The 14983-nt window shown below is 39.4% G+C and overlaps 1 protein-coding gene and 1 pseudogene across 1 annotated transcript; one reads left to right on the forward strand and one right to left on the reverse strand.

The window, feature by feature from the left end:
- The first annotated feature begins 1670 nt into the window (after positions 1 to 1670).
- Positions 1671 to 5487, forward strand: LOC103436438 (sodium/proton antiporter 1-like; annotated as a pseudogene).
- An 85-nt stretch (positions 5488 to 5572) lies between these two features.
- Positions 5573 to 8648, reverse strand: LOC103436439 (D-3-phosphoglycerate dehydrogenase 1, chloroplastic). The gene is made up of 5 exons (XM_029102105.2): positions 7773 to 8648; positions 7303 to 7679; positions 7099 to 7209; positions 6918 to 7013; positions 5573 to 6532 (listed from the first exon to the last, which is right to left on the reverse strand). Exons 1-5 carry the CDS (start codon positions 8308 to 8310, stop codon positions 5861 to 5863), a joined length of 1794 nt encoding a protein of 597 aa, XP_028957938.2. The 5' UTR covers positions 8311 to 8648; the 3' UTR covers positions 5573 to 5860.
- Positions 8649 to 14983: the final 6335 nt, after the last annotated feature.

Raw genomic sequence — 14983 nt, forward strand, 5'->3', positions numbered from 1 at the left:
TCTCCAAAATAATGCATCTCTCCTAATGTTGTGTCCCCCCAACCCTAATGGCTAAATATCTTGATTTATACTACTTCAAATTAAAACCCTACCTAGAAAAGGTCTTAGAATAATACTAGGAAACCAAATAAATTAAAATAAATTATGAAACATAATCCTAATCAAATATGGGAAATCTGCCCGGCCACAAATCAACCACGTTTTTGGACTTCTAGGGCTCTAAAACAAGCCCAAAACGACTTGAATTAAGGATTAGGACATCCTCTTCAAGTTCCAAGAGGAACCCAAATCCAAAATCCATCATCTTTTAGCTCAAAAGTCGCAAATAAGCTATGTAGCCCAATCTGTCAACACCGCGCGCTGGGCATAAATTAATTCTTCACGATCATATGCTTCGAGATAAAATTATGAAATTTTGATACAATCTTCTTGACAGATCCACGAACCTGCTTCAATTGAAATCACTCAAAAATCCCACCATTTGACTACTTTATGCTCAAAACAAGTTTGCATGTCCTACATTAAAAATACATTGCAAAGCATCAAAATCTCACCAAAATAATAATCAAAATATATCAAGAATAGGGAATAATATATAGTATAAAATGGACTCATCAGTCCTCTCAAGGTGAACCACCAATTCCTCCACCTCAGCAACAGTCATCTGTCTCTTCGTGTGGGTTCCAACACTACTGCCTTTCCCAACAGCGTATACGGACAAGGATTGTCTGCTCTTCCTTTTTCCATGTCCTTCCATGCCCTCCTGTTTGTGTGGTCACGGTTATGTCACGTCAACATTTTATATTACTATTTATTTTTGTCTTATTATCTTTATAAAAAAAAATAATATAAAATATTAATGTGGCTTAACCATGACCACACAAAACAGAAGGATATGGAAATTGTCCTACGTATACCAGTGGATTTAGTGTAAAGTTTCCCAGGAGCGTTGCTCGGTTTCCTTTCTTGTCTTCTTCTTACCCAGTGGATTTAGTGTAAAGTTTCCCAGGAGCTTTGCTCAATTTCCTTTTTTGTCTTCTTCTTACCACACACTTCTCATATACCAATAATGCCCATATTCCTGTTAGTTGAGTAAAGTAAATTTACCTCTGAGAAGTTGGGCGGTTGTGGGTTATTAAGTCCCTCCCTTCTGCTATGTTCCTGTTGGGGGTATTTATTGATATTCCTTTTGCGTTTACTTCCCATTCTGCACCTCACTCTGTTGTTCTCTGTAATTCCATCTGGCGGACGAAGCTCCACGCCACTCACACGGAGGGGATAAGCACTCTCATAGTGGAGAGAAGATACTCACGGAGGAGATAAGCACTCTCACGGCGGAGAGAAGACCCGTATTTTTCCTTTACACATGGTAAACCCACATCTTGAAATAATAAATGTTGACTAACAATTTCTTTTCTCTCCAATAGTATTTTAGCCAATAAAAACATGGATAAATATTAAGAGAAATTATAAAAATGGAATATGAAGAATCAATAAAAATACGAAAAATTATTTTTTTATGTCGACCGTTGGATGAGAGCGACGGCCCAGAAATACTACTTTCCGGTAATAATAATATGACTAACCCACCAAGAAACACTACTTCCACTCCCATTTCCACTCCCTCCACACCTCTGTAAATCCTTTTCAATTTCCATGCAACTGGCCAAACACTCACAAACAAGAACCAATGCAGACTACTACCGGCATCCCCTTCATCTGCTTCTTCAGCAGCCCTAGCTCGCTGATAGGCAGCTCTAATGGCTGCCCTCAAGATTGGGAATGGAATTGCCTAATAGTACAAGACATGGGTTTCTCTTGGATTGCCTGTTTCTCTTGGATTGCCTATTAGTTGCTGTTTGGAAACTAAATTGTCGAAACTCGAAAGTTTTGAATCACCGTTTAGCATATTATCAGGAGTTGAACCCAAGTTCTGGATCATGTTATCATATATGTTCGGTTGACGAAACAAGCTCGGAAGAATTTAAGGCCAGGTACCGGCCGAAGACTTATTTGCTGAAAGCCATTGCAGTATTTGCAGCAGCTGGAACAGGGGCAGTGGCAATTTACCACTCCTGGGTTGCTGCCAATCAGGTAACATTTTATTTGCAGCGTCATTGCTTAAAGGTGCCTTTCCCATGATATCATAAGTGCTTCTTAAGCATATAATTGTACACTAAGTTGATAAGACAAACTCATGATACAGGATGTTGCCATGGCATTGCTGTTCGGAATAGGATATGTGGGCATCATTTTTGAAGAATCGCTGGCCTTCAACAAAAGTGGAGTAGGTCTGTTAATGGCTGTGAGCTTGTGGGCAGTAAGAAGTATTGGGGTAAGATTTATATTTACTACTTGAAACTGCAACCGGGTTTGCAATATCTTGTACACAGTTCCTTCTCCCAAACCTAATTTTGATACTTCTGTAGGCTCCTTCAACAGATATAGCTGTTTCAGAGTTACAACATGCATTTGCTGAAGCCAGTGAAATAGTGTTTTTCTTGCTTGGTGCAATGACCATTGTCGAGATAGTTGATTCACATCAACGATTTAAGCTGGTTACTGACAATATAACCACTCGAACGCCAAGGACGCTTCTTTGGGTGGTGAGTTCTTTGCTTCTGCTGTCATGCGATTAATCCTTTCTACTGCACATTTGGAATATTCAATCAACTTCTTGGAACATACCATATTTCACTGTATTTTCTGTGGTATAGATTTTTTTGTCCTCTAAAATTCAAACAGATAAGAGAGTTCAATAGAAATTAAACTTTTTTGTGACAAGCTTGTTCTTTTACTGCTTACATTACTTTATGTATCAAGTATCAAGCAATAACAAGTTATTGTTGAAATTTTTTCAGGTGGGTTTTGTCACTTTTCTCCTTAGTGCAATTCTTGACAACTTGACGTCTACCATTTTCATGGTTTCTTTATTGCGAAAATTAGTTCCTCAGTCAGAATTTCGCAAGTATGTTCACCATCTACTATATATCTTTTGTATGTAAGAATCTTTTTTAAAATCTCTGAAACAACTAAGGAAGATTGCACATTTAGAGGGAACTTTTTGTGGTACTCATAATATTGTTTCTTTAAGCACCACTTTAGCATGTTCATAGTTCCTAGCCGATTCGGTCATTTATGAAGTTGTACTATATTTTCTGTACAGTAATGGAGCTCAAATAGATGCGTGATTTTCTGCCTGGTTTACTGAATTGTATTTTATTGACAGGCTCTTAGGAGCTGTTGTTGTCATAGCAGCAAATGCCGGTGGTGCATGGACTCCTATTGGTGATGTTACCACTACTATGCTGTGGATACATGGTCAGATATCCACATTGGAGATAATGAAGGTCCTTTTCTTCGTTCCAAATAACTTCTTTTTATTTACTTCTTTTTTTCGCATTGTCCTATTATCTGTTGATTAGGGATTTATGCTATATGATGTATGTTAGTTCTATCCTGAATATGGAAAGGTTGAACTGCAAATCTGTTGCAATTGGATGATAGATCTATTGGTTTTTTATCTTCCATCGATCTTCTGTATGTTTTAAAAGGCTCGCCTCAAGGTGCGCCTAGGTGTCCTCTGAGGCTGGGCATGAGAGTTGCTACCTCTGTTTTGAGGGAGTGGGAGGAAAGCGTCACCGGAGCCGCCTAAGTGCACCTCAGCGGTGTTATTTTTTATTTAATTTTTTTTTTTTAATCCCAAACGCAAATTTTGGGTAGGTTTTAACTGCCTTATACCTCTAGCTTGCACTATCGTCTCTCTGCCTTTTTTTTCTGAATTTTATATTTTTTTATATAATGGATGTGTGTGCTGTCAACATGCATTGTTATTTGTGTGCTCATTGTGCTTTTCATCCTCTATTATATATATATATATATGTGTGTGTGTGTGCGCGCGTGCGCGTGCTCAAAATGATTATTGATTAATAATCTTTTTTTTAATATAATATATGTGTACGATCAGTGTATATATTAAAAAATTTAGGTTCCTTGAGGCTTTGCCTCACGCCTAGGCCGGGCTATTGCTTGGACGCCTCGTCCACGCCTCACGATTGCTTTAGAGGTATGTGAAAAAGTTTTGTAAAAACGTGAAATTGATCTTTCCATTTAGAGTTTCTGGTCATATCTGCCAAGTTGGATGTCTAGATATTCGACACTTTGTCTACGTAAAATATCATCCTCAAAGGGAATAATATTTTTTCAATATTCTGACATAAAATGAATATGTATTTCTTACTTGCAGACCTTGTTTATACCTTCGGCCGTCTGTCTTGCTGTTCCACTGGCGCTTATGTCCCTGACTAGGTATTTGTTTTTCATTTTCAAACCAAAGACACGGAATTGAGACATGAAAGTTAGTATTAAACTCGGTAAATCATAGATGAATGATATGATCTGTTTTTTCTTCCATTCAGTGGAGTAAGTGGGGAAGGACCAGACACGTCCGATGTTATGGCATCTGAGGAGATGGCACCTCGGGGACAGCTTGTTTTCTCTGTAGGCATTGGAGCTTTGGTTTTTGTTCCAGTGTTCAAGGCCCTAACTGGTTTGCCTCCGCACATGGGTATGTTGCTGGGACTTGGAGTACTTTGGATTCTGACTGATGCTATTCATTACGGTGAATCGGAAAGACACAGGTTAAAAGTACCGCAGGCCTTGTCCCGGATTGACACTCAAGGAGCACTCTTCTTCCTTGGCATCCTATTGTCTGTTCGCAGGTGAATCGTAAACTTCTTTTCCTTGGCTACGCAGAAGTTATCCGCTGCTTGTAAAAAGTGGCTTCGAGAGTTATAAGTCTCACTTTCTGCATTTTAACTTTTCTTGTACTCTAGCCTGGAGGCGGCAGGAATTCTTGGAGAAATAGCAAATTACCTGGATGCCCACATTCCCAATATTGAGCTGATTGCAAGTTCAATAGGAGTTGATCAGCGATTGTAGACAATGTTCCACTGGTTGCCGCAACTATGGGGATGTACGATCTCACTACCTTTCCCCAGGATTCTGAGTTTTGGCAGCTGGTTGCATATTGTGCTAGTACTGGTGGATCCATGCTAGTTATTGGTTCTGCAGCTGGAGTCGCTTTTATGGGGATGGAAAAGATGGACTTCTTCTGGTACTTGCGGAAGGTATCAACTGTTTTCGAAAACTGTTTACGGTATCATCTTTCAGGTTTAGTCTTCCCTTGGGTGTTGATGAAAAAACTCACTGTCCTTCGTGCATTGTGCAGGTGAGTGGTTTTGCTCTTGCTGGTTATGCCGCTGGTTTCGCTGCCTATTTAGCAGTTCAAAACCTCCACATCTCCCTACCGACGACAGTAGCTCAGGTTCCTTTCATTTCTGGTTCATGAATTAAAGAGTTCAAGCTTTGGAATCTCTGGCATCGAATGAATGCTGGAAAAATGATTCTGGCGCATATATTGTAATATATAGAAAGTTTCACAAGTTATGGAAATAAGATCCGTGCGACGATGAGTTCATCGACAAATGTAAGTGCTTTTAAGAAATGCAGAAGCGCTTTTAGTTCCAGCAGGGGAAAGGACACATTCTCTTATTGTGATGAAAGCAATTCATACAGTAAATTATAATTCACTTTTGAAACTGCAGAACAATTTATAGCATTCCAAAGAAAACAGAGCACACAGCATGGTGATTTCATCTCAATAGGGCAAACCAAAATGGAACTAGAAATTTGGGGACAATAAAAGCTAAAATAAAGTACATCCTTGTTGTTGCAAACCGAATTATTCATCCTTCTCACCTAAATCTACCACAAAATCATACGGATTTCCAAAATCGGGCAGGTAACATGTAGCAATGCCACCAAAAGTGAAGCAAAACATAAGGCAGGCAGAGTGAGTCTACAACTTGAGGAAAACAAACTCTTCAATGGCTGGAACATCCCCAATCCTTTTCAAAGACTGCTTGCTGGGTTGTTCATCCACTCCAATTGCCATCACAGCCTGCTTTCGCGGGGCAATCCTTCCAACGCTCATGAAACTGACATTCACATTCTCCTCTCCTAAAATGCTTCCGACCAGTCCTATCATACCCGGCTGATCAACCTGTCTGCAGAGGATTATGCTACCTTCCAAACTCACATCAACTTCGAATGATCCAACCTTTGTCAAGTGAGGGACCCCATCCTTAACCCGACCCTCCACCGTGATCTCTCCGCTCTCTGATATCGCACTGGCAAATTTGGATTCCACGTTGGCAATCTGCACTTGGATGGAATCAAGTGGACTTTCGGGCGAACCATCAAGCATTGTTCGCTCTTCTGTTATCCTGAGTCCTCTCTGTTTAGCAGTGAAATCTGCATTAACCAGATTCACGAAAACGCTGGATATGGGCTCAATGAGACCCTTGGTAATCATGGCTCGGAGCAGCCTAGTGTCAAGGTCATCAGGAGCCCTAGCTGACGCATATGAGACCTTGACATTTTTCACACCGCTACCTCCTGCCACTAACTGGACAGCCAGTCTTCCAAGCTTCTCAGCAAGCACAACATAAGGCTTCAGTTCTGTCAAAACCTACAATCAAGAATGGCAAGAGAAATTGTAAATTGTTGCAAGAGACTGAAGAATTTAATCTAAATATTACATCGGTAAGAATAACAATTGAAGTTTTAAGTACTGGGTATCGAAAGCGCATCCCCACATCCCATTTTTTGCCATACACTAACGCAATACAAAAGTTTTAGATTACGGATGTGAATCTTGAAAAATTCATACTCAGAAACATAACAAGTAGCTCTGCAGATCAAGAACCACATTTCCATTAATCAATTCAATTGTAACATTTTGGGAGCAGACAGTAAATAAACTACCCAGAGACTTCTTAGAACCCTGCAGGGAAACGCACAAGACAAACCACTCGAAATGCAAGAGACATAATATTGGGCAATTGAGATGATACCTCAGCGGGAACCATTGGTGCATTGACTGCAGTGGCGGCAAGCTCCCCTTTCAAGGCTCCGACGACAGCTTCAGCAATTTCAACGGCCACACCTTCCTGTACATCAAATTAAAAAATCATAAGATACCAGGTGAAACAAAAACTAGGCATTAAGATATAGATGCAAACCAGCAAAGGCTACCTGTGCTTCCATGGTACTGGCACCAAGGTGAGGAGTAGCAGTAACTCTCTCATGCAACACCAACTTGTTGCCCTGTGGCGGTGGCTCCACCGTGAACACATCAAGAGCAGCCTACAAACGAAAAAAATAAATGACTTTTCCAACTTTCCTGCACAATATTGAAATGCATATGGCATTTGAATATGTAAAGGGTAAGAACCAAACCTGAGCAACAATTCCGGCATCGAGCGCCCTGAGGAGTGCATCCTCATCAATGACACCACCACGAGCGACGTTCACGATTCGAACTCCCTTCTTCATCTTAGCAAAAGTGTCATCATTTAGAACCTTGTTGGTGGCTGGAGTGAGAGGCATGTGCAAAGATATGAAATCGGCGGTGGCCAAAGCCTCATCGAAGCTCACAAGCTCCACACCAATGGCACGAGCACGATCCGCCGGGGCGTACGGGTCGTGGGAAATCACGTGCATACCGAGCCCCTTGGCACGCCGAGCCACTTCAGATCCAACTTTCCCGAACCCCATCACGGCTAAGGTCTTCCCAACAAGGGAAACACCTACATACTTGTTCCTCTCCCATTTCCCTGCAACACAACGAAATTGAATCACAACTGTTCGACGAAATACCTCAACGAACTTTCATTTCCCGAAACAGAGGAATGATTGCAATTACTCACCGGCTTTCACAGACGCGTCGGCCTGAGCGACGTTGCGAGCCATGGCTGTCAAGAGAGCAATCCCGTGCTCGGCGGCCGCAACGGTGTTGGCCGTGGGGGCGTTCACCACCAAGCACCCGAACTCAGTCGCCGCAGCCAGATCCACGTTGTCGATGCCGACGCCAGCTCTTCCCACAACCTTCAACCTCCCGCCGGAGGACTCGAACACCTCGCGGGTGACCTTGGTCCCGCTACGCACGATCAACGCGTCGCAGAGCGAGATCTTGGTGCAGAGCTCCTCGGGGCTGAGATTGTAGGAGCAGTCGACATTAGCGAACTGCTTGAGGAGGTTGATTCCGGGTTCTCCGAGCTTCTCTGAGACGAGGACGGTGGGCTTGGCATCGAGGTTCGCAGCAGACAGCACCACGACCAGCCGCGGAGGAGCCCGGCGGCGCGAGGCGGGAGTTACTGAGAAAGCGGAGAGGGAGGGCTTGGAGGAGAAAGAGAGGGCGGGGTTTCGGGAAAATGGGGAGCGGATTTGGAACGCTGATGTGGCCATAGTCGGGTCGGGCCGGCGGTGATGCTAGAGGTGGCGGCGACGGTGGTGTTATTGTCTGTATAGGTGTGTGTCAAGTGTATACGTTGCTGGGTGTAATTTATATATAGCTGGGTGTGGGGGTGGGTGGGTTTGGTGGGTGGGAGGAGAGAGAGTGAGATTGAGATCCGAGTGAGAGAGAGAAAGAGGGAGTGAGATCAGCCCTCAGAATCAGGGACTGGGAGCGTTGCGGTTTGAGACAGGCGGGTATTTTCACGCGCTGGTTTATCGTGCGGGGAAAGTGGGGGAAGATTGGGAAAGCGTGTAGGGAGCGAGAGTGGGGGAGTGTGTTTCGGGATTGGACTTTTCTCCGATAAGTTTTCGTTTTTTGGTCAATTTTCTCCAATAAGTTGGACTTGGATTGTCTGCCCTCCTAGTTGTGGTGCCCTTTCATGCCCTCCTATTTTGTGCGATCACGGTTAAACCACGTTAATATTTTATATTTTAATTATTTTTTATCCTATTATCTCATTAAAAAAATAATATAAAATATTAACGTGGCTTAACCGTGACCGCACAAAATAGGAGGGCATGGAAGGGCACCACAACTAGGAGGGCAGACAATCCAAGTCCCAATAAGTTTGGTTTTTGGTAAAAACACCAACCCCGGCCACGTCATGTTTGGAGGCTGTTTTTTCCTTTTATTTCTTTTGCTTACTAGATTTCTTTGCCATTCAGCTTTAATAAATTTTTCTCTTTTTGACAAAAAAAAATAAAATAATTTCCCAAGAACTTGATTTCATTTCCATAAATATTTTTAAAAATTAATTTGCACTACAATAGTTAAGTGCGTCATCTGGTGTTCAAACAAATCAAATGAGGTCAATCTTACTGTTAGTAGTATTTGATTTGAACTATAATGTATTGTCATATCATGAGATTTAACAAATGGTCATTGGAATTGACCCATCCCATTAAAATGGTCCCTGAAATTGAAAATCGATTAATGTCGTCCCTAAATATTGGTGCTGCAAATCAATGTAGTACTTCTGTTAGTATTCCATCAAATAATATGTTAGTGTGTTGATGTGGCACATATATAGACCCTTGTACCCTATTAAATAGCAACATGTGGATTATATCAAGTTATTATTTTTAAGAATGATCAAAATTCTGAAAACAATAAACCTGAGTAAATAGAAATAAATAAACAAAAGTTTTGTTGTTCTGGCTTTTAGGATCTCTCGACTCTCTGGTTCCTTCCACTGCTTTTGATCTTTTGGATTGTAAGAGCAGCTTCAACGTGTGCTGGAGCCCGAGGGACAGGCCCGCGAACAGTGGCAGAGATCCCAAGCAAGCAAGCCCAGCGTGTGCTGGTGAGGGAGCCCGAGCAGGCCTGAGGGAGAGGCCCGGCACGAGTTGCCAACCTAAGTGCTCGAAGGCAACGTGACGCAAGGCTGACGTCGCCCAGACGTTAGCCACTTTTTTATGGCCGGAAAATGGCCTGCAAGGGCTGGGTTTCTTCGCCGGATTCTGGAAATGGGGAAAAACAGTATGCAAGCATGCCAAACCTTAGTAATTTCCAACTAATTTTCACATGCAAAGAGGCATTTAAGTACTTGGAATGGATTCAAACTGAGCAAGAGCTCCAGAACCCACAAACTTGCCGGAGTTTACTCCGAGGAGGTGACCAAAAAATGGGCAAGGTTTTAGAGAAATTGTAGGGGGTTAAACATCTGGTTTCAAACTAGAAAAATACCACAAATCTTGTCCCAATCAACATTAAGACATAACGAAACAAGATTTGTATAGAGAACCTCACCTGGGTTCAAGTTTCAGATCTTGAAGCTCTCGGCTTCAATGGTGGTTTACACCGTGATGGTCTGATGACGCATGCAACGGTATAGCTAGGATCCTTTAGTCCCAGAGATTAAGGTTTCATGATTTTGGAGTTTGATTTGTTTAATTTTCGAAGAGGAAAGTGGGTGAGAGCTCTCGGAGCTCTAGAGAGAGTGAGAGTGTCGAGAGCTTAGAGAGATAGAGAGAGAGAAGAGAGGAACTTCAGAAAAATGGAGAGAAGTGAGAAAGATGAGTGGAAAGAGAGGTAGTGACATGAGGGAGTGGAGAGTGTATAGGAAATTCCAAGCAAGTTGCAAAAAATACTATTATTTTATTTACCTATTGCCAGGGCTATTCAAGTGTAAGGTGGAGATGCAAAAGACAATTATTGTTCATTAAGGGCAATTACTGTTCACTAGGTTGATTAAATAGTGGATAGCCCTAGGGGCCTTTCCCACGGTGGAACTGCTCTAATTGAACAATTGATTCTCCCTCAGACTTAGTCTCATATTCTCCCGGTTTTGACCATGGTCAATGGAACAAGAGGGTGATGCCAGCATGTGATTAAAATTTTAATCTCCTTTTGTTATGAATCTTATTGATATCTCATTTTGTTATGAAGATTACAGAAAATTGTGGTATCTCTATAGCTATGGGATTATTGGTGATGTCTAAACAAAAAAAAAAAATCTTGAATATCAAAAGATTCAAAATTGGAAATTGCGAGTGGGGGGTCGTGGAAGAAGGTGAGGCGCCATGGAAGGGAAGATGGGTGTGAGCAAATGGGGAGGTTCGATCGGGGAGGGGGAGGTTCGATCGGGGAGGGGGAGAAAGATAGAAGGGGGAAGGCGTGAAAGAGGGAGAGAGAAGTCGTCACGTTGTGGTGGAGTTTGGTAGCTTTAAGTGGGTTGGGGTGGCTGGGGAGGGATGGGAATGGCAGCTTTGAGTGGTTGGGGTGGATGTGGCTTCTTGTTCTTTCTTTTTTAGCTTTGAAAAAAAAAACTCATTTCTATTTAAAAAATAAAACCTAATCCACATGGCTCATTTTAATTGGATATATGAATTCATACATGTGCCACATTAGCACACTAACAGATTATTTGATGGAATTCTAGCAGAAGGACTACATTGATTTGCGGAACCCATATTCAAGGATGACATTAATTTATTTTCAATTTCAGGGACCATGTTGATGAGGTAGGTTAATTTCAGGGATCATTTGTGATAAACCTAATATTCTATAATTCTCAAACTAATTGCTATTTGATTCAGTTAAGTCCAAAAACTCTTTTTAGTGTAAGAACCAAACAAGAACCCTCAAATTGGTTTTCTTTTCAACGATTTGCTTTCTCGAGGTCTTTTTGTAGACATGTAAATTTTGTTGCATACAAAAGGTGCATCACAAAGCTCCATGTGGCATATAACTCATCACAAACGAATAAGTCATTAAAAACATGTGGCACAAATCAAGCAAAGGAAGTGTAAAACATTCCCAAAATTCGGCAAAGGAGAGAAAATCCCTCTTAGGCAAGGGGCCCAAAATCTCTCAAAACCAGAAAGAAAGCCAAAGCATCTTAACAAAATAAGCAAGAATTGAAGATTGCTCACAAATAGGCAACAAGGCCTATAAATTTCCGCCAATATGAGGAAGATGGCTGAAATTAAGACACAAACCATGCCTAAATTCTCATATGGACGAATCAAGACACAAATCAAAGTCAAATCCGTCCAAAGGCATGACTTTGGAAGTCTATAAATACAAAGATCCAAGAGACACAAAGGGGTCGAAAATTGCACATTGAGAAGAACCTCTACATAAATCTTTGAAGACTAATACACTACTAAAGCTCTCTTCGAAGAATGTACAACCAAAGCCGAATCACTCCCCTTGAAGAATCAACAAGCACTTGTGCCGACTCCTTCAAGACTTTGTTGCAAGCTCAAAACTTGTAACGACGTTCGTTTCAAGATCAAGTCGCCAATCCCTTGAATTAACAAAATCCTGCATCAACTCCACCCTTTGCCGCATCTTTTGAGGTGAAGATCATCCAAGCATCGTTTGAAGTTCAAAACTTGAAGTAATCATTCAATCATTCTTCCGAGATCAAGTCATTACGATCCTTGGATCAACAACCCACACATCTACGCCAAATTTGAAGATTGAATCAGAGGAAAATTGTAAACAGAGATTGTAACCTACAAATTCAAATCAATACAAATTTACTTTGTACACGCGTTCTCGTTTCATTTGTTATAAAATTTTCGTGTTTACATTTTGGCCACTCCTATGATCTTTATGATTTAACATTTTAGTTTAATTAAAGCACTTTAACAAGAACAAGCTTTTAAGTGCCCGTTTGGGATTTGATTATTTGAGACAGCTTCTGCCTTTCTGAAAAGCATTTTAGTACTAGGTTGTTTAGTAAATTTGTGGTGTTAGAAATTTGTGGGACGAGAAAGTTAATTAAAGATAACCTTAAAAAACAACTAGGATGTTGCTCTCCTTTCGACTTTTGCACAAACCAAATAGTGAAGAAGAGTCTTTTGTCTACCCAATTTCGTATTGTGTTTAACTTGTACATCAATAGTAGTAAACTGCTTCATCTTTATAAGAGATTTTAGTTTCCGATGTATAAAAAATAAAATAAAATAAAATAAAAAGTTTAATGGTAAATGCTAAGCAAATATAAGTTGCATCCCTTCCTTCGTCTAAACCTGGCAATTTTTTATACGACACTGTAACACAATACGAAAACGATATGAAAATAACGAATTTCGAGTCAACACAATAACTAATCAGGTCATTATCAGGTACAACGTTAAGAATATGTTAATAATTGGCTTTTAATGGGCATACACATAGGGAATACATGAGTAACCTGTTTCGACCCGTTAAGAAAAAATTATTTTGATAATTTTAAAGTTTAATTACTAAAAAAAACTTATTATAAAATACAATAGTTATAATGTATGTATTGTATATTTTTTTTTAGTACAATGATATATTTTACACTAAGGGGAGGGGATAGTTCGGCTAAGTCACATAATGGACTGGTATCGAATTCGCCATCCACGAGATTCAAATCTAAGACATCTCACTTACAAGTGAAGATGAATACTATTTAACCGTAGTACTGAGTGGCTGTATATATTTATATTAAATATGTATTATTTTGCCACTTAGTATTACGGTTTAATAGTATTCCTCTTCACTTGTAAGTAAGAGGTTTTATGTTCGATTCTTGCCAAAAACGAATTTGAACCACATTATTGCTAGCCTATTGTGAGACTAAACCTACCTCATCCTCCTTAGTGTAGATAATATTGTTTGTTCAAAAAAAAAAAAATATGTATTATTGTACTATCATTCTATATAAGTTAAAAAAAATTAAGTTTTATTTATTTATTTATTTGAATTATTCTATATTAAACATATGTTATTGAAACGTAACTCTCTTCATTTTGCAAATCATTTGAACATTTAATTAATTCCATTCGTTCTCTCTAAGAATGCAAAATTTTTCTTCCAAAAAAAGCCCATTCTCCTGCCATCAATCACTCCACATAATTTTTTTTTAAAAAGTTGCGGTATATATTTTATATTGGAGAAGAAACTCCCTAGAAGAAAATACATACACCGGAAAAAAGCACCAGCACACCAAACCAAACAAAAGCTGGGAAAAAAACGCTGTGCTATTGCACGCGCCTTTAATTAGGTTTTTTTAATTTTTTTTCTCTTATTTTTTTATTAAATAAAATTATAGGATGATTTTTTTGTTAAAATTTAAAACTTTGAAGTTTTTTTCATTAGTTTTTTTATTTTATTATTTATTGGTTTAAAATATATTTCCTTAACGAATAAGGGGTCAGGTCATATCACCCTTTAATATTAACAGGTCCATTTGGGATTAGGTTATTTTACTAATTTATTTTAATTGATGTTACACGACACGATCCGTATGACATAAAAACAACATGAACACGAAACATACAACACAAATGTGAGGTCTACTTTTGTCTTGGTGACATTGAGCTCAAATCAAGGGCCTGAGCCAGGGGAAAAGGATCCTCGCAGGATCCTTTTCCTTGGAATCATAAGGATTCAGTTATTGTGATCGTTTATCGTACATCGTACTTCAGTTTTTGTTAAGTACTATTTATATTTAATTTAAAATTTAAAATTTTAAAATAATTTCTGATCGTATAATGTACAATGAACGATCACGATCACGAAATTCTTAGAATCCCAAATCAGGGGATGCTTTTCCCAAATCAGGGGTCTTGAGCTCAAACCAGGGACAGGGTTGGTGTATTAATGAAAACGAAATAAATATAAAAATAATAGAAAAACATATCAGGATATGCTCTCTCAGATCCAGAATGAGAATCATAGGTGGGGACCACATATGTTACATGATTTCTGAGTTGGTTAGTGTGTTGGTGAGTGAGTGTTTGAATAAAAATTCGTTTTTGCTTCGATTAAAAGAAATCAAAGTACTTTTATATTGAACTTTGCAGAAGCAGAAACCAAGTTGAAGCCTTGCCCTCCAATTTATTATTATTATTAATGAAGTGTCCATTTAATACCTGAATTATCATCTTAATAAAAATTAAATCTTTAAATTACTTTTACTGTAAAATAAATCTCTAAATTTATTTAAAAAATGTTAATTTCATCCCTATTATAATATTCAAAACTATTTTATTCAATTTTTCGTCAACTTAAGTCACTTGACACATTTTAGAGTGTAATACCGTTCTTTTCTCGCCCTTGACATTTTATATAAGTTGTGAATCTAACATTTTATTTACCTTTCAAAGTTAACTTCATACACTATTTATTTATTAAAATTATCAA

Source organism: Malus domestica, chromosome 05 (genome assembly GCF_042453785.1).
Source record: "Malus domestica chromosome 05, GDT2T_hap1".
Lineage (NCBI taxonomy): Eukaryota > Viridiplantae > Streptophyta > Magnoliopsida > Rosales > Rosaceae > Malus > Malus domestica.